The sequence below is a fragment of the Blennius ocellaris genome (assembly GCF_963422515.1).
Source record: "Blennius ocellaris genome assembly, chromosome: 14".
In the NCBI taxonomy this organism is placed as follows: Eukaryota; Metazoa; Chordata; class Actinopteri; order Blenniiformes; family Blenniidae; genus Blennius; species Blennius ocellaris.
This window is the reverse complement of record NC_137663.1, coordinates 20,214,403-20,228,515: the sequence shown is the minus strand read 5'-3', so window position 1 is coordinate 20,228,515 and position 14,113 is coordinate 20,214,403. Positions and strand designations below refer to the sequence as shown.

The 14,113-nt window shown below is 43.9% G+C and overlaps 1 protein-coding gene across 3 annotated transcripts; it reads right to left on the bottom strand.

Moving 5' to 3' along the window:
• Nucleotides 1-831: 831 nt before the first annotated feature.
• On the bottom strand, nucleotides 832-11,674 carry aifm1 (apoptosis inducing factor mitochondrion associated 1). Of its 3 annotated transcripts, XM_080509540.1 has the most exons (20): nucleotides 11,461-11,674; nucleotides 10,167-10,297; nucleotides 9,876-9,984; nucleotides 9,407-9,481; nucleotides 8,347-8,406; nucleotides 8,045-8,104; nucleotides 7,655-7,936; nucleotides 7,172-7,293; nucleotides 6,936-7,066; nucleotides 6,186-6,276; nucleotides 5,931-6,015; nucleotides 5,774-5,850; nucleotides 5,445-5,553; nucleotides 5,222-5,329; nucleotides 5,042-5,130; nucleotides 4,812-4,952; nucleotides 4,164-4,306; nucleotides 2,656-2,780; nucleotides 1,664-1,851; nucleotides 832-1,564 (listed from the first exon to the last, which is right to left on the bottom strand). In XM_080509540.1, the coding sequence occupies exons 1-20, from the start codon at nucleotides 11,546-11,548 to the stop codon at nucleotides 1,493-1,495; spliced, it is 2,286 nt and encodes a 761-aa protein (XP_080365666.1). In that variant the 5' UTR covers nucleotides 11,549-11,674; the 3' UTR covers nucleotides 832-1,492. The 3 variants fall into 3 exon arrangements, with proteins under 3 accessions (XP_080365666.1, XP_080365667.1, XP_080365668.1); XM_080509541.1 differs by lacking the exons at nucleotides 7,655-7,936; nucleotides 8,045-8,104; nucleotides 8,347-8,406 and having other exon boundaries at nucleotides 835-1,564; XM_080509542.1 differs by lacking the exons at nucleotides 7,655-7,936; nucleotides 8,045-8,104; nucleotides 8,347-8,406 and having other exon boundaries at nucleotides 835-1,564; nucleotides 7,172-7,290.
• Between the last annotated feature and the right edge of the window lie 2,439 nt (nucleotides 11,675-14,113).

Sequence of the window (14,113 nt, the reverse complement as noted above, 5' to 3'; positions counted from 1 at the left end):
CTTTGCTCACGTCTGGTTGTATCACAGTTCATTATATTTTCAAGTTGAAAGCATCCACTTGAATAGCTGCCTTTAAGAAGCATATGCTTTGGTAGGGCAAGAAGGCAAAACATGCCAGCAGCAGCTCCACCAAAGTTTAATGCAACAATTTTTTCCACAATTAAGTCATCAATGTGTGATTTTTAAATTGAAAGAGGGTGAAAGAATTGCAGAAGTCAACAAAAATGTTGAGCAAAATGATACACTTGAAAAGGCAAACCCTGAGTTGGTAACCGTTTCTGCATATAAAAAGATTAAAAAAAAAAAAAAAAAATCTAATTAAATCAAATGTAACAGATCCCTTTAAGTGTTTAGCACACATGTGGAGGTTAGTCATCTTCAGCTGTACTGTCTCAAGTTTCTGGTCTAATTATTTCATCTTCATATCGCCCCACAAATTCAAATATGAATGTGCAGGGCTCATGTTTATTCCTCCGTACAGAGGGGGAGGCAGTTCAGCCATTTACTCATGTAAAATTAATGTCAAAGAAAGCGAAGGGACGTTATGGCTGCACGTGTTTGCCTCACACTTGAAAGGCCATTCCTCACTTCGCTCCGAAGCCCACAGTGTCAAAAAGGATAAGAAATGTGTGAGGATATAAAACATGAATGCATCCCTAATAACAACAAGCCCACAGTAAAATAAATAAGAAATTCTGCATGCTTGCGCACATTTACCTCGGGACAGGAAAAGTAGGCCAAGCTTCATTTTAATGATATTTTGTTGAAGAGCACATTGGATTTAATTGGATCAAACATCCACACAATGTAAAAATGTTCGATGTCAGGTGCCTTTTCTACAAGTCTGCCCAACTCTGTTGATGACAATGTGTTAAGCAGACGTCACACTTCCAACACTGCCTCGATTTGAAGGTAAAGTTCTGATAGCCGACATGTAGAAATCACAGTAAATCTGCTGCACATTGACTAGGCTGGATGATCTCAAGCACACGTACTTTTAAGAACAGTCATCAAAACATCCAGGGCTCAGAATGGAGGTCAACTTATCGGCCGTCAGCACCATCATCCCCAAGCAAAATAATGGGAAAATAATGGGCTCACTCCAGTTTAAAAATAGCTTTTATTACAGCTTTACTGAGAGAAAGCTGCTCTGATCACACACACACACACAGAGGGGAACAACAATCCATGGGCCACATTTCCACTCCAACGGGAAAAAACTGATCGACAGTCTGGCTGGGGTCCAGGTGACGGGAACATAAGACGGTGTGTCTCAAAAAAAAAAAAAAAAACAAAGAAAGGAAACTAACGAGAACAAAAGTCCTGCAAATACAAATTCCAAATATGAAAATATTTCGGCGACGTGATATAATTTACATTGATCCTCTGGTTTGGTATGCATGATCGGCCTCGTCTTAAAGGGAGTGGAAATGACAGTCAAGAGTTCAGTCCTCCAGTCAAGCGTGGCTCCCGCCCACGAGCCTCGGTCGTCTTAATCCTCGTGGATGTTGAACAGCTTGGCCACTTCGTTGAGATCTGCATGTTCCTCGCCATCCTTGATGATCTGCAAAGAAAAAAAAAAAAAAAAAACATTACGGTTAGTTTAGCGAATCAACGTCTTCGCGCTAACTGGGCCACGGCACCGAGCATGACGCGGACGCACCTTCCTCGCGACGGGCATTCTGTTGAACACGTTCCACAGTATAATGCCCACCACCACTTTGTCTTGCAAGTAAAAGATGACTCCTTTGCCGTAGTCGTCTTTGTGCTGGGCGGTGGGAGCGGGGGCTGAGGAGGCCACTGGGCTGGTGGCCGTGTCCTCCGTTTCACTCTCCGACCGAATCCCAGTCCCTGGAGCACACACAAATCCAGAAAGTGACACTTCTGAAGAGGGGAGTTCAGTTTATTTCCCAGTGAATTGACTCAAATCTTTGTAACACTAGCAATGTGCGACTGCATACTGAAGCCACAGCTGCAAGAACCAAAATGAAACTAAGAAATATCCAGTCTGCATCAGTTTTTTTTTTTTTGGGGGGGGGGGGCTGTGCCCAAGACAACAGATGCAACTGTGCACAAGGACAAACATGCTTTCCATGTTGAGGTTTGTAACAGCCGATAGGTCTCCGGATGACAAATAAACCGGCGGTGAAACAAGTCACCTGTGAGTGAAGAACCAAAACAACACGGCGAATCATTTGCCGTTAGATCCTGAACCATGTCGACGTCTCCGGCAGGAATAATTTATGAGCAGCTAATGATGTTTTGATGTTCTGCCACATGTGTGAACGTACAAAACTGGAATACTTTTGAGATTAGAATAAAACTCCTGCTGTCATATTTAACTTGCAGGTCGTACGAAGGAAGACTGATGCGATGAAAGGAAATCTAATTTCATCGTATTAGCGTTTGCTGGTTTAACAGCTAAATCTGCAGGAGGAAGAGAGAAGCGTACCACTGACATGACTGTGTTCTGCTCCTAATCAACACCAGTGGGCTCATAACACGAGTAACTCTGCTTTTGCAGCAGCAGGAGTGTCTCGATGAGAAAATGACAAGCGTGTTGTTCTGTCATTCATCTTCAGCTTATTTATGGCCACTGTTTATTTTAGATGTGCGCCATAAACATTCATTGGACTCGATTGCAAACGACTTTACCGGACTCCTCCGTGGCGGCCTTTGGTGTATCCTTGGCAGTTGCTTTGGCGAACACTCCTACTGTTGGGAGGCTGCTGTCGACGATGCCAATGGCCTCGTAGCCAACATCAGGTCCCAGGTCACTCCTGCGAGAAAACCACCACAAATCAGTGAGGATTCAAGGGGAGAATTTAAAAAAAAAAGGCTGACAACCATCAAAACTAAAGAGTAAAAACGACTTTTGGCTGAAATTCACTGAACTGTAATATGGAAGCACAGCAACTCCCAGCTTTCAAAGCTTTAATGTCAAAGCAGCTTCACAACTACAGTGTATATGTTTGTGTGGCTCACAGTTCAACACAGGGCCGAGCTCCAGGCTTGGATGATGATTCCCTCCCCCCCCACCCCCACCTCAGGTCACGATTTTGAGAATCGCCGATGTCCTGGAGTAACACCATGGCCGGTTGACCTTCGACAAATTACATCCTGCCCAGAGAGGCTGTGCACTCACTGCACTGATTCACTGCCGTCCAGACTCATGGATCATTAAGATCGACACAATTTTAATATTATTATAATGTTACAACTGTTGGGAATGTGTTTACAACATAGTTCACAGCTCTACACTTCAACCATGGTAGTTTCCAAATGTTTTAGGCACATGTGGAATTTAGATTTTTTTTTAGTCTTTTCATCTTATAAAATGCTCAACTGGAGCAGATCTCAGCCAGTTGGCCAGGCCATAATAGTTTCACTTTTAAATTTGTGAAAGAAAACCAAATGGTACTTATTTTGACTGCAAGTTAACGTTTCAGCCTATTTCGCCATCTTTTCTATGTGTACACGTTTTATAGAGCCAGACATATTCTTAATGATTGTTACGAGATGATCAGAGCCTCTATTAATGACCGGAGACAGAAATATATCATATACTGGCGTGCCAGTCACAGCCGTTTGACGGATAGGCCTGCACATGTATGTTTGCGGCCTGTGATGAAGCCCAGTTGTCAGCTGTGTCTGCTGGCACGCCAGCTGCGAGCAACGTGCATTCACCAGACGAGTGCGAGTAGCATTCCTCACTGGAGTTCAATATTTGGCAACTCCCTCCATATCTGCTTGCTCTTCCTGCGGTCGTCTCGGTACTGTTCAGAGGTGGACTTTTTTTTTTTTACCCCCCCAATCCTAGAATAAATTTGCCGTCTTCTCCAAAGCAGCTCTCACCTTAATGTCCTCTAAAGGCGTTTTAAATATTTCAGCCCGATGGTTTTCAAGACTTCGGAGCAATCATGCATGTCCGTTTGACTTCTAAAAGGATTACATCTGAGTCATTTGCGGGATTGGACACGCTTGCCCCGCTTGCTGACTTATTTAAATGCATTCAATGGACGTGTACCTGGGCGATCAACAATTCAAATGTTTTCCTCCACTTCCACTCCGGACTGCTTTCACGGCTTGCAGCCGCAGCTCGAATGCGGGAAACGGGTTTTTGAACTTTAGACACAAGTTGAAGAAGCCGTCAGGATACCCACCAGAACATAGACTGATGCCAATAAGGTTTGCTGGCTCCGGTCATGTTCTCTCCCGCGAGTCGACCACTCACAACAGCGTGGTCGTGGTGCTCCACTCGTCTGCGGCCCAGCCTGATGTCGTAGAAACAAGAAGCATCTCCCGCCTGAACACGGGGGGGGGGGGGGGGGGGCATGGATCAGAAGCAGTGAGGGTCATTTTGGGCTGTTTCTTTTGCTCAAACGATTGGCTTTCAAAAGAAAAAGACAATACAGTTCTGCTGTGAATGATTTCTTGCGCAATGTCACGATTTGGCCTGAGGAGGGCGCAGTCGTCAAAGAAGAAATGACAAGACGGTGCTTTTTTCATGCACTTTAAAAACCATGTTGATCCCCCTAAGTAACATACAATGTGCACCACACTGGAATATTTGGGGGAAAAAAAAAAAAAAAAAGATCACACCAGTAAATGATTCATTTTGGAAAAACAGCTCCACAGGGCTTAGCATAGGAAATCTCAACATCTTCCATTTATAATCACTTTCTCTAAATTGACTATAAATATTTCAAAATGTGCAAACCGAACGCAAGTCAGGAGAGCACAGCAGGTGTGTCTCAGCACTGGTCCCGACAAAGAGTTAAACGGAGGAAGAGGCTTTCACAGCGACTTACCACCCAAATATTGGACCTGGCTTGCAGCTCGGCGTTGACCCGATAACCACCGAAGTCAGAGTCCACCTCCAGGCCAGCTGATTTAGCAAGATCGACATTGGGCTCGAGGCCAACGGCTGCGACAATGTGGTCGGTTTTCACCTGAAGCATGAAGCCGATGTTAATAAGTAACACAAAGTGGAGCCGTCTCTTCCCATCCGGGGTATATTTCAGGCGCAATGTTCACTTACCAGTCGGCCATCTTTCAAAGAGATTTCTAACCTATCATCCTTGAAGGCCACAGATTTCACCAGTGCCTCTGCAATGACTTTTACTCCCTCTAGAAAAGCATAAATACACATTATTAAAATGAAACGGATTAAGAGACAATGGATCTTCTCCTCGCAATATTGAAAAAGTGGGACATGAACCTCTCTTGACTTTCTCTGTTGTCCAGTTGCTCAGATACTCAGGCAGCACTTTTCCCATGTTGCCCCTCTCGGGGAACATCTGGATCACCTCCAGGCCGGTCTCAGTTGCTAAAGCAGGAAAGAGAAGAGCTGATACATGAGCAACAGGTACGGCCTGTTAACAGTCAGTGTTTTTTTTTTTTTTTAACTCCGTCCCTTTCCCCGGCTTGATGTGTACGCTTACATTTCCTGCCGAGGGCGCAGGCCAGCTCGCTGCCCAGGAATCCACCGCCGACGATCGCAACTGATTTCACATTTCTGGAGACCTTGTCCAGAGATTTGAAGTCCTCAATCTGTGTGGGGACAAATGTTTACAATCCGGTTAAAATGAGTTTATAATGAGGCACACAATTACAGTAAACAACACATCAGGATAATCACAACCATTTGAGGGCATCTAATTGAGTCACTGGTCATTCAAATAATTGTGTCTTAGTTTCTCCAGTGGAAATAATACACGTGTTGGAAAAAAACTGTAATAAAACTACCGCCCCCTTGTGGCAAGGCACTGACCTTGCGGAATAAAGTTGTCCTCTTCATAACCTCCTCTCCGGCTCTTTCAATGACCTGCAGGTTTCTGGGCACACCGCCTGGAGACAAAAATGCAGATCAACTCCCCCATCATGTCTTAAGCTTGTGCAGCCATTCAGACACTGAGGAGGAGGCGGACCTGTAGCAATCAAACACTTGTCGTATGAAATTTCAGTCCCGTCGTCCAGTTTCACTTTGTTCCCTCTCACATCCATGTGCACCACCTGAAATGAGTGCAATCTAGTTTAAATACATCGTATACATGTCTACGTATCAGTCCGAGATGTGAATGCAGTGTATTTAAGCACATTATTCAATACAAATAAGATTTGAATGAGCATTGTATGAAAGTCAGCAGACTGTGGAGGCCGGAGAGAAAGAACAATAAAACAACCTTTTTGTTCAGGAGAACAGCGACTCCTCCATTTTCAGCCTTGTCCAGGTCCTCTGGATTTATGTAGAATGACGGCGGCTGGAAGTAGATACTGGAAAGTAAATACAGAAGTATCAAAATCACTGAGCGTTCTCAGAATTTTCTTTTTTTTTACATTATTTGGCTTAAGTGCCACATCTTCACATGTTGCTATCATGAATACTTGAATCTTCACCACAGGAAGTGGTGCTTGCTTTTGTACCAGATTTACATAGCAGTTTGTTATCTGTTATGTCGGCTCACAAACCCAGTGGACATGTGGTATATGCAGGTGGTTAATGATTTCTGTGAACATTGCGAGACTTCACATTGACTAAAGTGTCCCCGTGGAGGTTGCAGTATGACTTTTTGTTTTTTTGTAAACCTTGCAGCCACATTATTCCAGAACTGACAGAACAATTATGTCTCATAAGACAGTGACTCGTCACTTCTTGAAAAGACCAAAAAAATATATATTTACAATGGGGAAGACAATGTATTTTAAAATATTTTTCTCTGAGTATTTGCTGATATGAACCAATGTCTCCGAAACGGAAAGACGTCACAAAAGAATCTCAAAGACTTTCTGGTTCAGTCGTGTCTTTCTCAACGTTAACCTGTCAAGAACAACAAACCAACTGGAAAAAAAAAACCGATGAGACTAAATGGAAAGAATATCAAAGGCAAACGGTAAGATATGAAGTCCCTGACGTTAAATAAACTTGAACACACCTTCTTTCTTTCCCGTTCCACTGTTTGAAACGCAGCGTCTCTGTCACACTGGGGTCGTCAGAGAACCACAGCTCTTTAGAAAGAGGCGGTCTCATGTAGGGCAGGTCTGGCTCATCAGTCACAATCAGAACCTGGAAACAGATTTGTTTTTTGTTTTTTTAATCTTGTCACATAGCTGATGACAAATGGAAACCATAGAACAAATTGACCAATAACCCGATTGTAAAAAATCTGACCTTGGCACCGGGGTCTCTGGCACGGATTGACCGGGCGGCAGCAAAAGAGGCGGTACCCCCTCCAATGAGGAGGTAGGGGGAGTGTGAGGGCAACTTGGGGGAGGAAGGTGTGGAGTCTCCTGCTGGAGTTTGCAAGAGAGCAAGAGAGAGAGAGAGAAGCAAAAAAAGCAAAAGAGAAGGAGGGAGACAACAGTGAGTGCCTGATCTGGGTAACGGCCACAAAGACACTGGGAGTAAATAAACCTGGTGAAAAAAGGGAAACGTGAGTGACATTAACTTTTATCTTTACGAGAACCCAAACAATGTGGAAAAGGAACAAACAGGGAGAGGATCTGTAATAAAAGGGGGAAAAAAACAAACCAGATACCAGTACAAAATAGGAGAAAGGGTGTGGGAACTTAACCATTTAACATTATCACGGAGGAAAGAATTATGAGGTTTGCCCGGTTCCCCTGTCCAACTGAAGCTGGACGATGGTCTTACCACTCACTGCCTCGACCGCCACAGCTTCGGACTGAGGCTCGGATGTTTCAGCTTCAGGCTGAGGCTCGGATGCCACAGCTTCGGGCTGAGGCTCGGGTGCTTCAGCCACAACTTCAGGCTGAGGCTCTGGTGTTTCAGCCACAACTTCCTGCTGAGGCTCTGGTGTTTCAGCCACAACTTCGGGCTGAGGCTCGGGTGCTTCAGCTTCAGGCTGAGGCTCGGATGTTTCAGCCACAACTTCAGGCTGAGGCTCGACTGCCTCTGTTGCTGCTGCTGGTGGTTCTGTTAGTGTAGTCGAATCATGGACCAGTCAAAATGAGAACAAACGAGAGCCGGGATGTGGAAAATGTACATCAGTGTTTCCATGCACGGGTCTGACCGAGTCCTTACCACTATCCACTACTGGTGGCGGGGGCTCGGATGGGGACGGCTCCGATGGAGGAGCCGGTTCTGCTCATACAGTGTTTAAAAGTGAGAAAGAAAGCCTGTAAGGTAAACTCCAGCTAACACGTTGGACACCACATTTTGCCAATCTGAAGTCTGTGTCCACTTGACAAGACTCGATTCAAACTGAAAAACGGGAATAGGAATGACAAAGAAAATGTGCCCATGCCACAATTTTATTTGTAACCTTATATTAAGACTTCATTCTAAAAGGTTATATGATGCAACCCCTCCTTTACAGCGCTTACCCTCCTCAACTACAGGCGCTGCTGTCTCTTCTGGTGAGGGTTCAACCACAGGCTCATCTGCTGTGGAGGCAATCCACAGCATGTGTTCAAACTAAAGTACTAAACGTATTAGTAAAAGGGGAAACGAACAGGAATCCATGCATTTCTTCTGCTTCATCCAGGAACATTCTTAAGAGCATTCATACTAAAACAAACAACAACAAAAAAAAACAACTAACTGGAAGTTGCCCAGATTGTGGTTGAAATGAGAGAAACAGTTCTTCAGACGGTTAAAATAGAAACGCCCACATTTAAGGGCAGCTACCAGTGTGAAACATGACATTGAAGAGAAGGATTAAAACAAAAAAAACAAAACATGGAGTTATCCCCAGAGAGCGTTATGCAAAGTACAACAGAACATAGTCACAAATATGAGACAGAGTCAACCAACATATTTGTAACAAATAAAATTCAATAAAAAAAAATAAAAAAAAACATTTCACAAACAGAGTTTTCTATGTGAGTTTCTAAATGTTGTCATGAGAGTGCAAAGGGGTTCATTTCAGGGCTAGAAAGTGACACCTTAATGAATCCCAGAACAAATAAAAGAATGAAACATGCATGTTGCATAACACCGTACAGATAAAACAAACACAGTAAACTACACACACAACATAAAAGTTACAGTCCATGCAGTTAACCTCAGTCTCCCGTCATGTATGTTAATAACAAACAGCACTGGTTCTGACTATGAAGGGTACTTCCTGTATAAAACATGCACCCAATATAATGTATTTTTAGTATTTGAGCAGGTGTGCTTTACAAGCCGAGTGGATTTTTTTTTTTTTTCCATTGACCTCACAGTTGGCGTCACATGTTACTGGTCTGACGTTCTCTGTTAAAGTACACTATGTACTGCAACCAATACACCATGATCAAGATGAATATTTTTGGGGGTTATATTGCCTGCCTTATTAAAAAAAAAATAAGCCAGGGCTTTCACGTTGGCTCATAGGTGCAGGATATACAGGAAGCACATGTTAAACACACAAATGTGAATCGAGAAAGGAGTGTTAACAACCTGGAGGAGGTGCCGTTGTTTCACTTGGTTCTGCTGCTTCAGCTTCAGGGGCTTTTTGTTCGGGCTCAGGGACGGCTGCAGGGCAAACGGGAACGTTTAACAATGACTCCTAAAAATGATCACTATAAACACTTGCAATATTTACACGAATATAACATTAAAATTCAAGTGCGGGGTACGTTCAGGGCTTTACAGTGAGACCATCCGCTGCTCTCTATGAGAGTAAAGAGGAAGCTGAACTGCTTATTGCCGAGTCAGCTAAATCTTTTACGCCAAATAACCTCCAACTTGGATTCAGACAAATATGCCACGCAGAAGAGTGACCCAGTAGACTTCGTATCAAACGAGGCCTGCGAATAACAAAGCTCTCGAAACCAAAGTTAAATCATTAACATGAATGGAGATTGATCTTAAACTAATAAAATATTAGATTTTTTTTCTGTGGGTGCATATTATAAAGAAAGCTCACCTGGAGGCTCTGGCTGGGTTGCTGTGGCTGCTGCTTTATGTGGCCGGGATGAAAGTTCTTCAATACGCTCATCGTACCGTCGCTGGTCTCCCTTCAGCGTTTGGTAAGTCTGAGAAAATGAAACACGCAGCGCTTTCACTTCATGAACAGGACATAAAAACCATCCATGTCTGCTTATTCTCTTTCAGCTCCAACTGTCGACAAATGTGCAGGTTCTACAACAGAATTGCATAAATAAACCCAATAGTGGCCTCTGACCAAAGACAGAGAAAATAAGTCAAGTTTACTCACGTATCCGATCGCACCCACGGACGCCACGCCAACCAGGACGGCATAGACCAGGTTTTCTTTCCCTCCGCCCGCTGGTCCGGTGGACATGTGAGTCGTGGGGACGCATGTCGGCGTTCTGCCGGCGTTCAGCCCTGAAAGCAGAAAATGTTGAAAGCCACATGACTTTTAACGATACACGATCCCCTGCACGATGTCGCGATGGTCTGAAACTTCTTCCAGCTTCAGGATTGACTTGAAACTCCTGCTTCTCACGTTGAAAGCCCTCTGCTGCACTCCTTCTAGTCTTGTGTCCACCAGGGGGACCGAAGGCCTTTTTATGTACTCTGCCAACACAGAGGACCTCTGGACTTTAACATCTCTACTGGCTCACACGTTCTGATTTCACTGTATTTAAGTTATTATTTGTTAGGGCATTCAGGTTGTTTTATGTGAGGCGACAAGAGAGAACTGAATTGAGCAAATTAGCAAAACAAGTGGTTGTATTAAAAGACCTAAATATCTAAACCAGCGAGAAAATGCAAAGAATAATCAGTGGTTGTTTATTGTAGGTCTTTAGTTTTTCAAATGAAACTAAAGCTGTAGATTTAATATACAGCACGGATACATGTAATGTAAATGGGATGCAAGTTAAAAGAAAGGCCTCGTGCTACAAAATCTGCCAGATTTCGCCAATACTTCTGACACAATATCAGTAAAGTTGTAGTAGATGGTGACTTGAGAGGCAAATCAATCTATTAACTTTACGAGTCCTGATGTGACATGCTTATCTAAGAAAATCTGTGCTGCAAAAAACACGGACTTGTGTCGATACACTACAGATTGCGTGTGATCACTTTCATATATTGATGATCACTTCTGTGCATCGGGGCCTGTCGTGTTTCTGTTTTCTTTCATTCCTTCTGAGTCGTGGGGGGAAACGAAAAGCCCGCTGATCCAAGTCACACAGTGGGCCAGTTCCACATATGGCTGTAAGAACGTTAGCTCATCCAAACAGGACAGAAACATGAATTAATATTTAACCCCAGCGGATTCCTGGCAGGTTTTTTTGTTCTTTTAAACCGCAGCAGCTACAAGTTTTTTAAAGCAGCTGTCAGAATGTCACCTGGTCATTTGATGCATGCTAATTAGCCCAGCTAGCTTTGGAACAGCTTCATGAAGGTCGGAACAGTTTAAGTAAGTTGCTGCAGCCAGACTATATCCCGTCATGTTTTAACGACTTAGTAGAGTACTACCGGGTGAAACGAGCAACGTGTGTTTGGACCGCGGCCAGCAGTTACTGTTACCAGCCTCTTACCTGGTCTTCTCACATTGTACCGGCACACTGTGGAGGAGTTTCTAGCAAGAGGCGCAAGCTTCTTCCACACTGTCCTACATTTCAGCATTGTGGCTCAGCTCCGCGTCCAACGGCTCCCAGGTTTACCGGCCGACCCGTCGGGCAGAAACACCAGCGAGTTACCGTGAACGAAGGGCTACAACCGGCGGGCAGCGACAACCAGCAGCACAGCGGTACACGCCAAGGCCAGAGACAGGTCACACGTTGCAGGGGGATTGTGGGTAAACTGCCCGAGACTCTTTCAACGGCGAAGAGTGACCGAGGAAAGCAAGATGGCGTCTCGCTTTGGTCCAGTTACGGCAGCAAAAGAGACACACTTTTTTTTATTTTAAGTTTCATTTATTGAATAAAACAGCTGCACATAACGTATTCATAATGTAGTAGTAAGGTTTTCACCACCGGCACTGCTGTGATTTAAAGCGTTAATCCCAGTGGTATCTGTTAATGCATCTTTTTTTGTGGCTCTTTGGCAGCTGTCGCTCTTGTTCTTGATATCTCTTTGTGAATTACACAAGTCAGGGCGCGCTGCTGCCCCCACTGGTTCTTTTATATAATGACATGTTTAAAAAAAAAAATAAAAAAGGTTTTCCGGGATGTTTAATGAGGGAATATCAGAAGGCAGCAGCGCACGTGGACCACAGCGAGGTATCGTTCATATTGTGGGGGTCACATGCATACAAAAAACAAATACAAATACAACAAAATAGCTTCAAATGGAAATCTATTTACGTAATAGATTATATTTTACATTAAGTCATCATGTCATTAATATATTACACAATAGAAGTGTGCAGATGTTGACTTTTGTTGGCGTTATAAACTGCTGATTATTGACATTATTTCTAGAAATGTTTTCAAGATTTTTAGTGAGTCATGATATGTTATTATGAAATCTTTTCCAGTGGAGAGCTACAAATAATAAAGTTATGTCGTCCCCTAGTGGTTTTCTTTTAAAACAACAGTGACTGCAATCAACAGCAAAGTCCTGATGTTGTAAGTACACAGTAAACATGGCCACAAAGCTGTCTTTAAAAACCTTGCATCGTGGAGCTAATGGATTGTCACATAGTTTGAGTTACTAAGTCAGACCCCTGTCTGGTGTTGCTGTTTCACTGAGCTGCTTTTTAAGAGTCTGTTTGGTTATTAAATCCACATTAAATGAGAGCCTCGGCTTTCTATACAAAATCTGAAGTCGCAGTTACACCTCATCTTCAGAGGCCTGATTGTATGCAGACGTTTCTTGTGACTAACCAGTTACACAGTAGCTTACTTGTGAAAAATGGAATGCATAAAACTATTTGCAGCATCAGATGGCGGAGAGACTCCACAGAGCTTAAAGATATATGACAGCTGCAACCTTTCCTTCCATGCTGCCAAGTATACACACAGCTTTTTATATAGATATCAGATAGTACACCTTTACACCTTTAACATCTGTATACAGATACGTGGATTTGAGAAGCATTGGGAGTGGAGAAGTAGAGACATGTGCAGTGACGGCTTCCTCCTTGTTAAAGTGACTTGGGATTGCTGTGCAGGTTGTTAATATTCAGTGTTTGCATGTTTGAGCAGTTCAGCAGTCTGGCTGCATCATTTGTGCTTTTTATTCTCAGCGCTTGGGAGTCAGATGAGATAAATGAATAAACAACATAAAAGAAAATCGATTAAAAAACAAAACAATTGTGCAGCATGCCCAGTGTAAACCCGTATTTCCTTGGGTTGGGGGGGGGGGGCAATCAGAGATCAGAATTTAAATTTGCACATGTCAAGAACATAATAGACCTTGAAAACAGTCTATTGCTTTTATTTCTATTGAGGTCTGCTGCTTTTGTATGTGGGTGAGAGTGGGGGTGTGCACAAGTGTTTTGATGACTCACAGACTGAAGAGGGGGTCTGCAGCCCCTCTTCAAGGCAATCTGGTCGACTCCGGGTAGAAAAAAAATAAAATAAAAAAAAAAAAGGTTGGGAACTCCTTTGCATGTGTAGTATTTCTCTCTTGGTTTACTCCCCCACACACCAACAGCTCCATCCAGTCAACACATAATTCTCTCTCTCTCTCTCTCTCTCTCTCTCTCTCTCTCTCTCTCTCTCTCTCTCTCTCTCTCTCTTTCTCTCACTCCCTCTCTCCCTCTCTGTCAGTGTGATCAATTTCTTGACTTCCTCCTTTTGGAGTGGCTGAGCTGAATACCAGAACACAGGATATGCCTCACAGTGCTCTCAGTTTCACAGCAGCAGCAGCAGAAGAGGCGGAGGTAGTAGTAGTGGTGGAGGAGGCGGCGGCAGCAGGCAGCAGCAGCAGCAGCTGTGAGGACGACACACTCTGCAGTCAAGATGAGTGCCGGGGATGAGGTCTGCACCGGCTGGCTCATTAAATCCCCACCGGAGAAAAAACTGAAGAGATTTGTGAGTAGGAGTACACATCGGACACTTGTCTGTGTCCTCTGCCAGGAGGAGGAGGAGGAGGAGGAGGAGGATGGAGGAGTGCCGGGTTGTGCTGCTGAGCTCTGTGCTTATGTGTGTGTGAGTGTGTTCTGGTTCTGGTTCTGGTGTGCAGTGAGGATGTCAGATCAGCATGCTGATTTGTGTGTGCGCTTACAGTTGCGTGCCACATTTT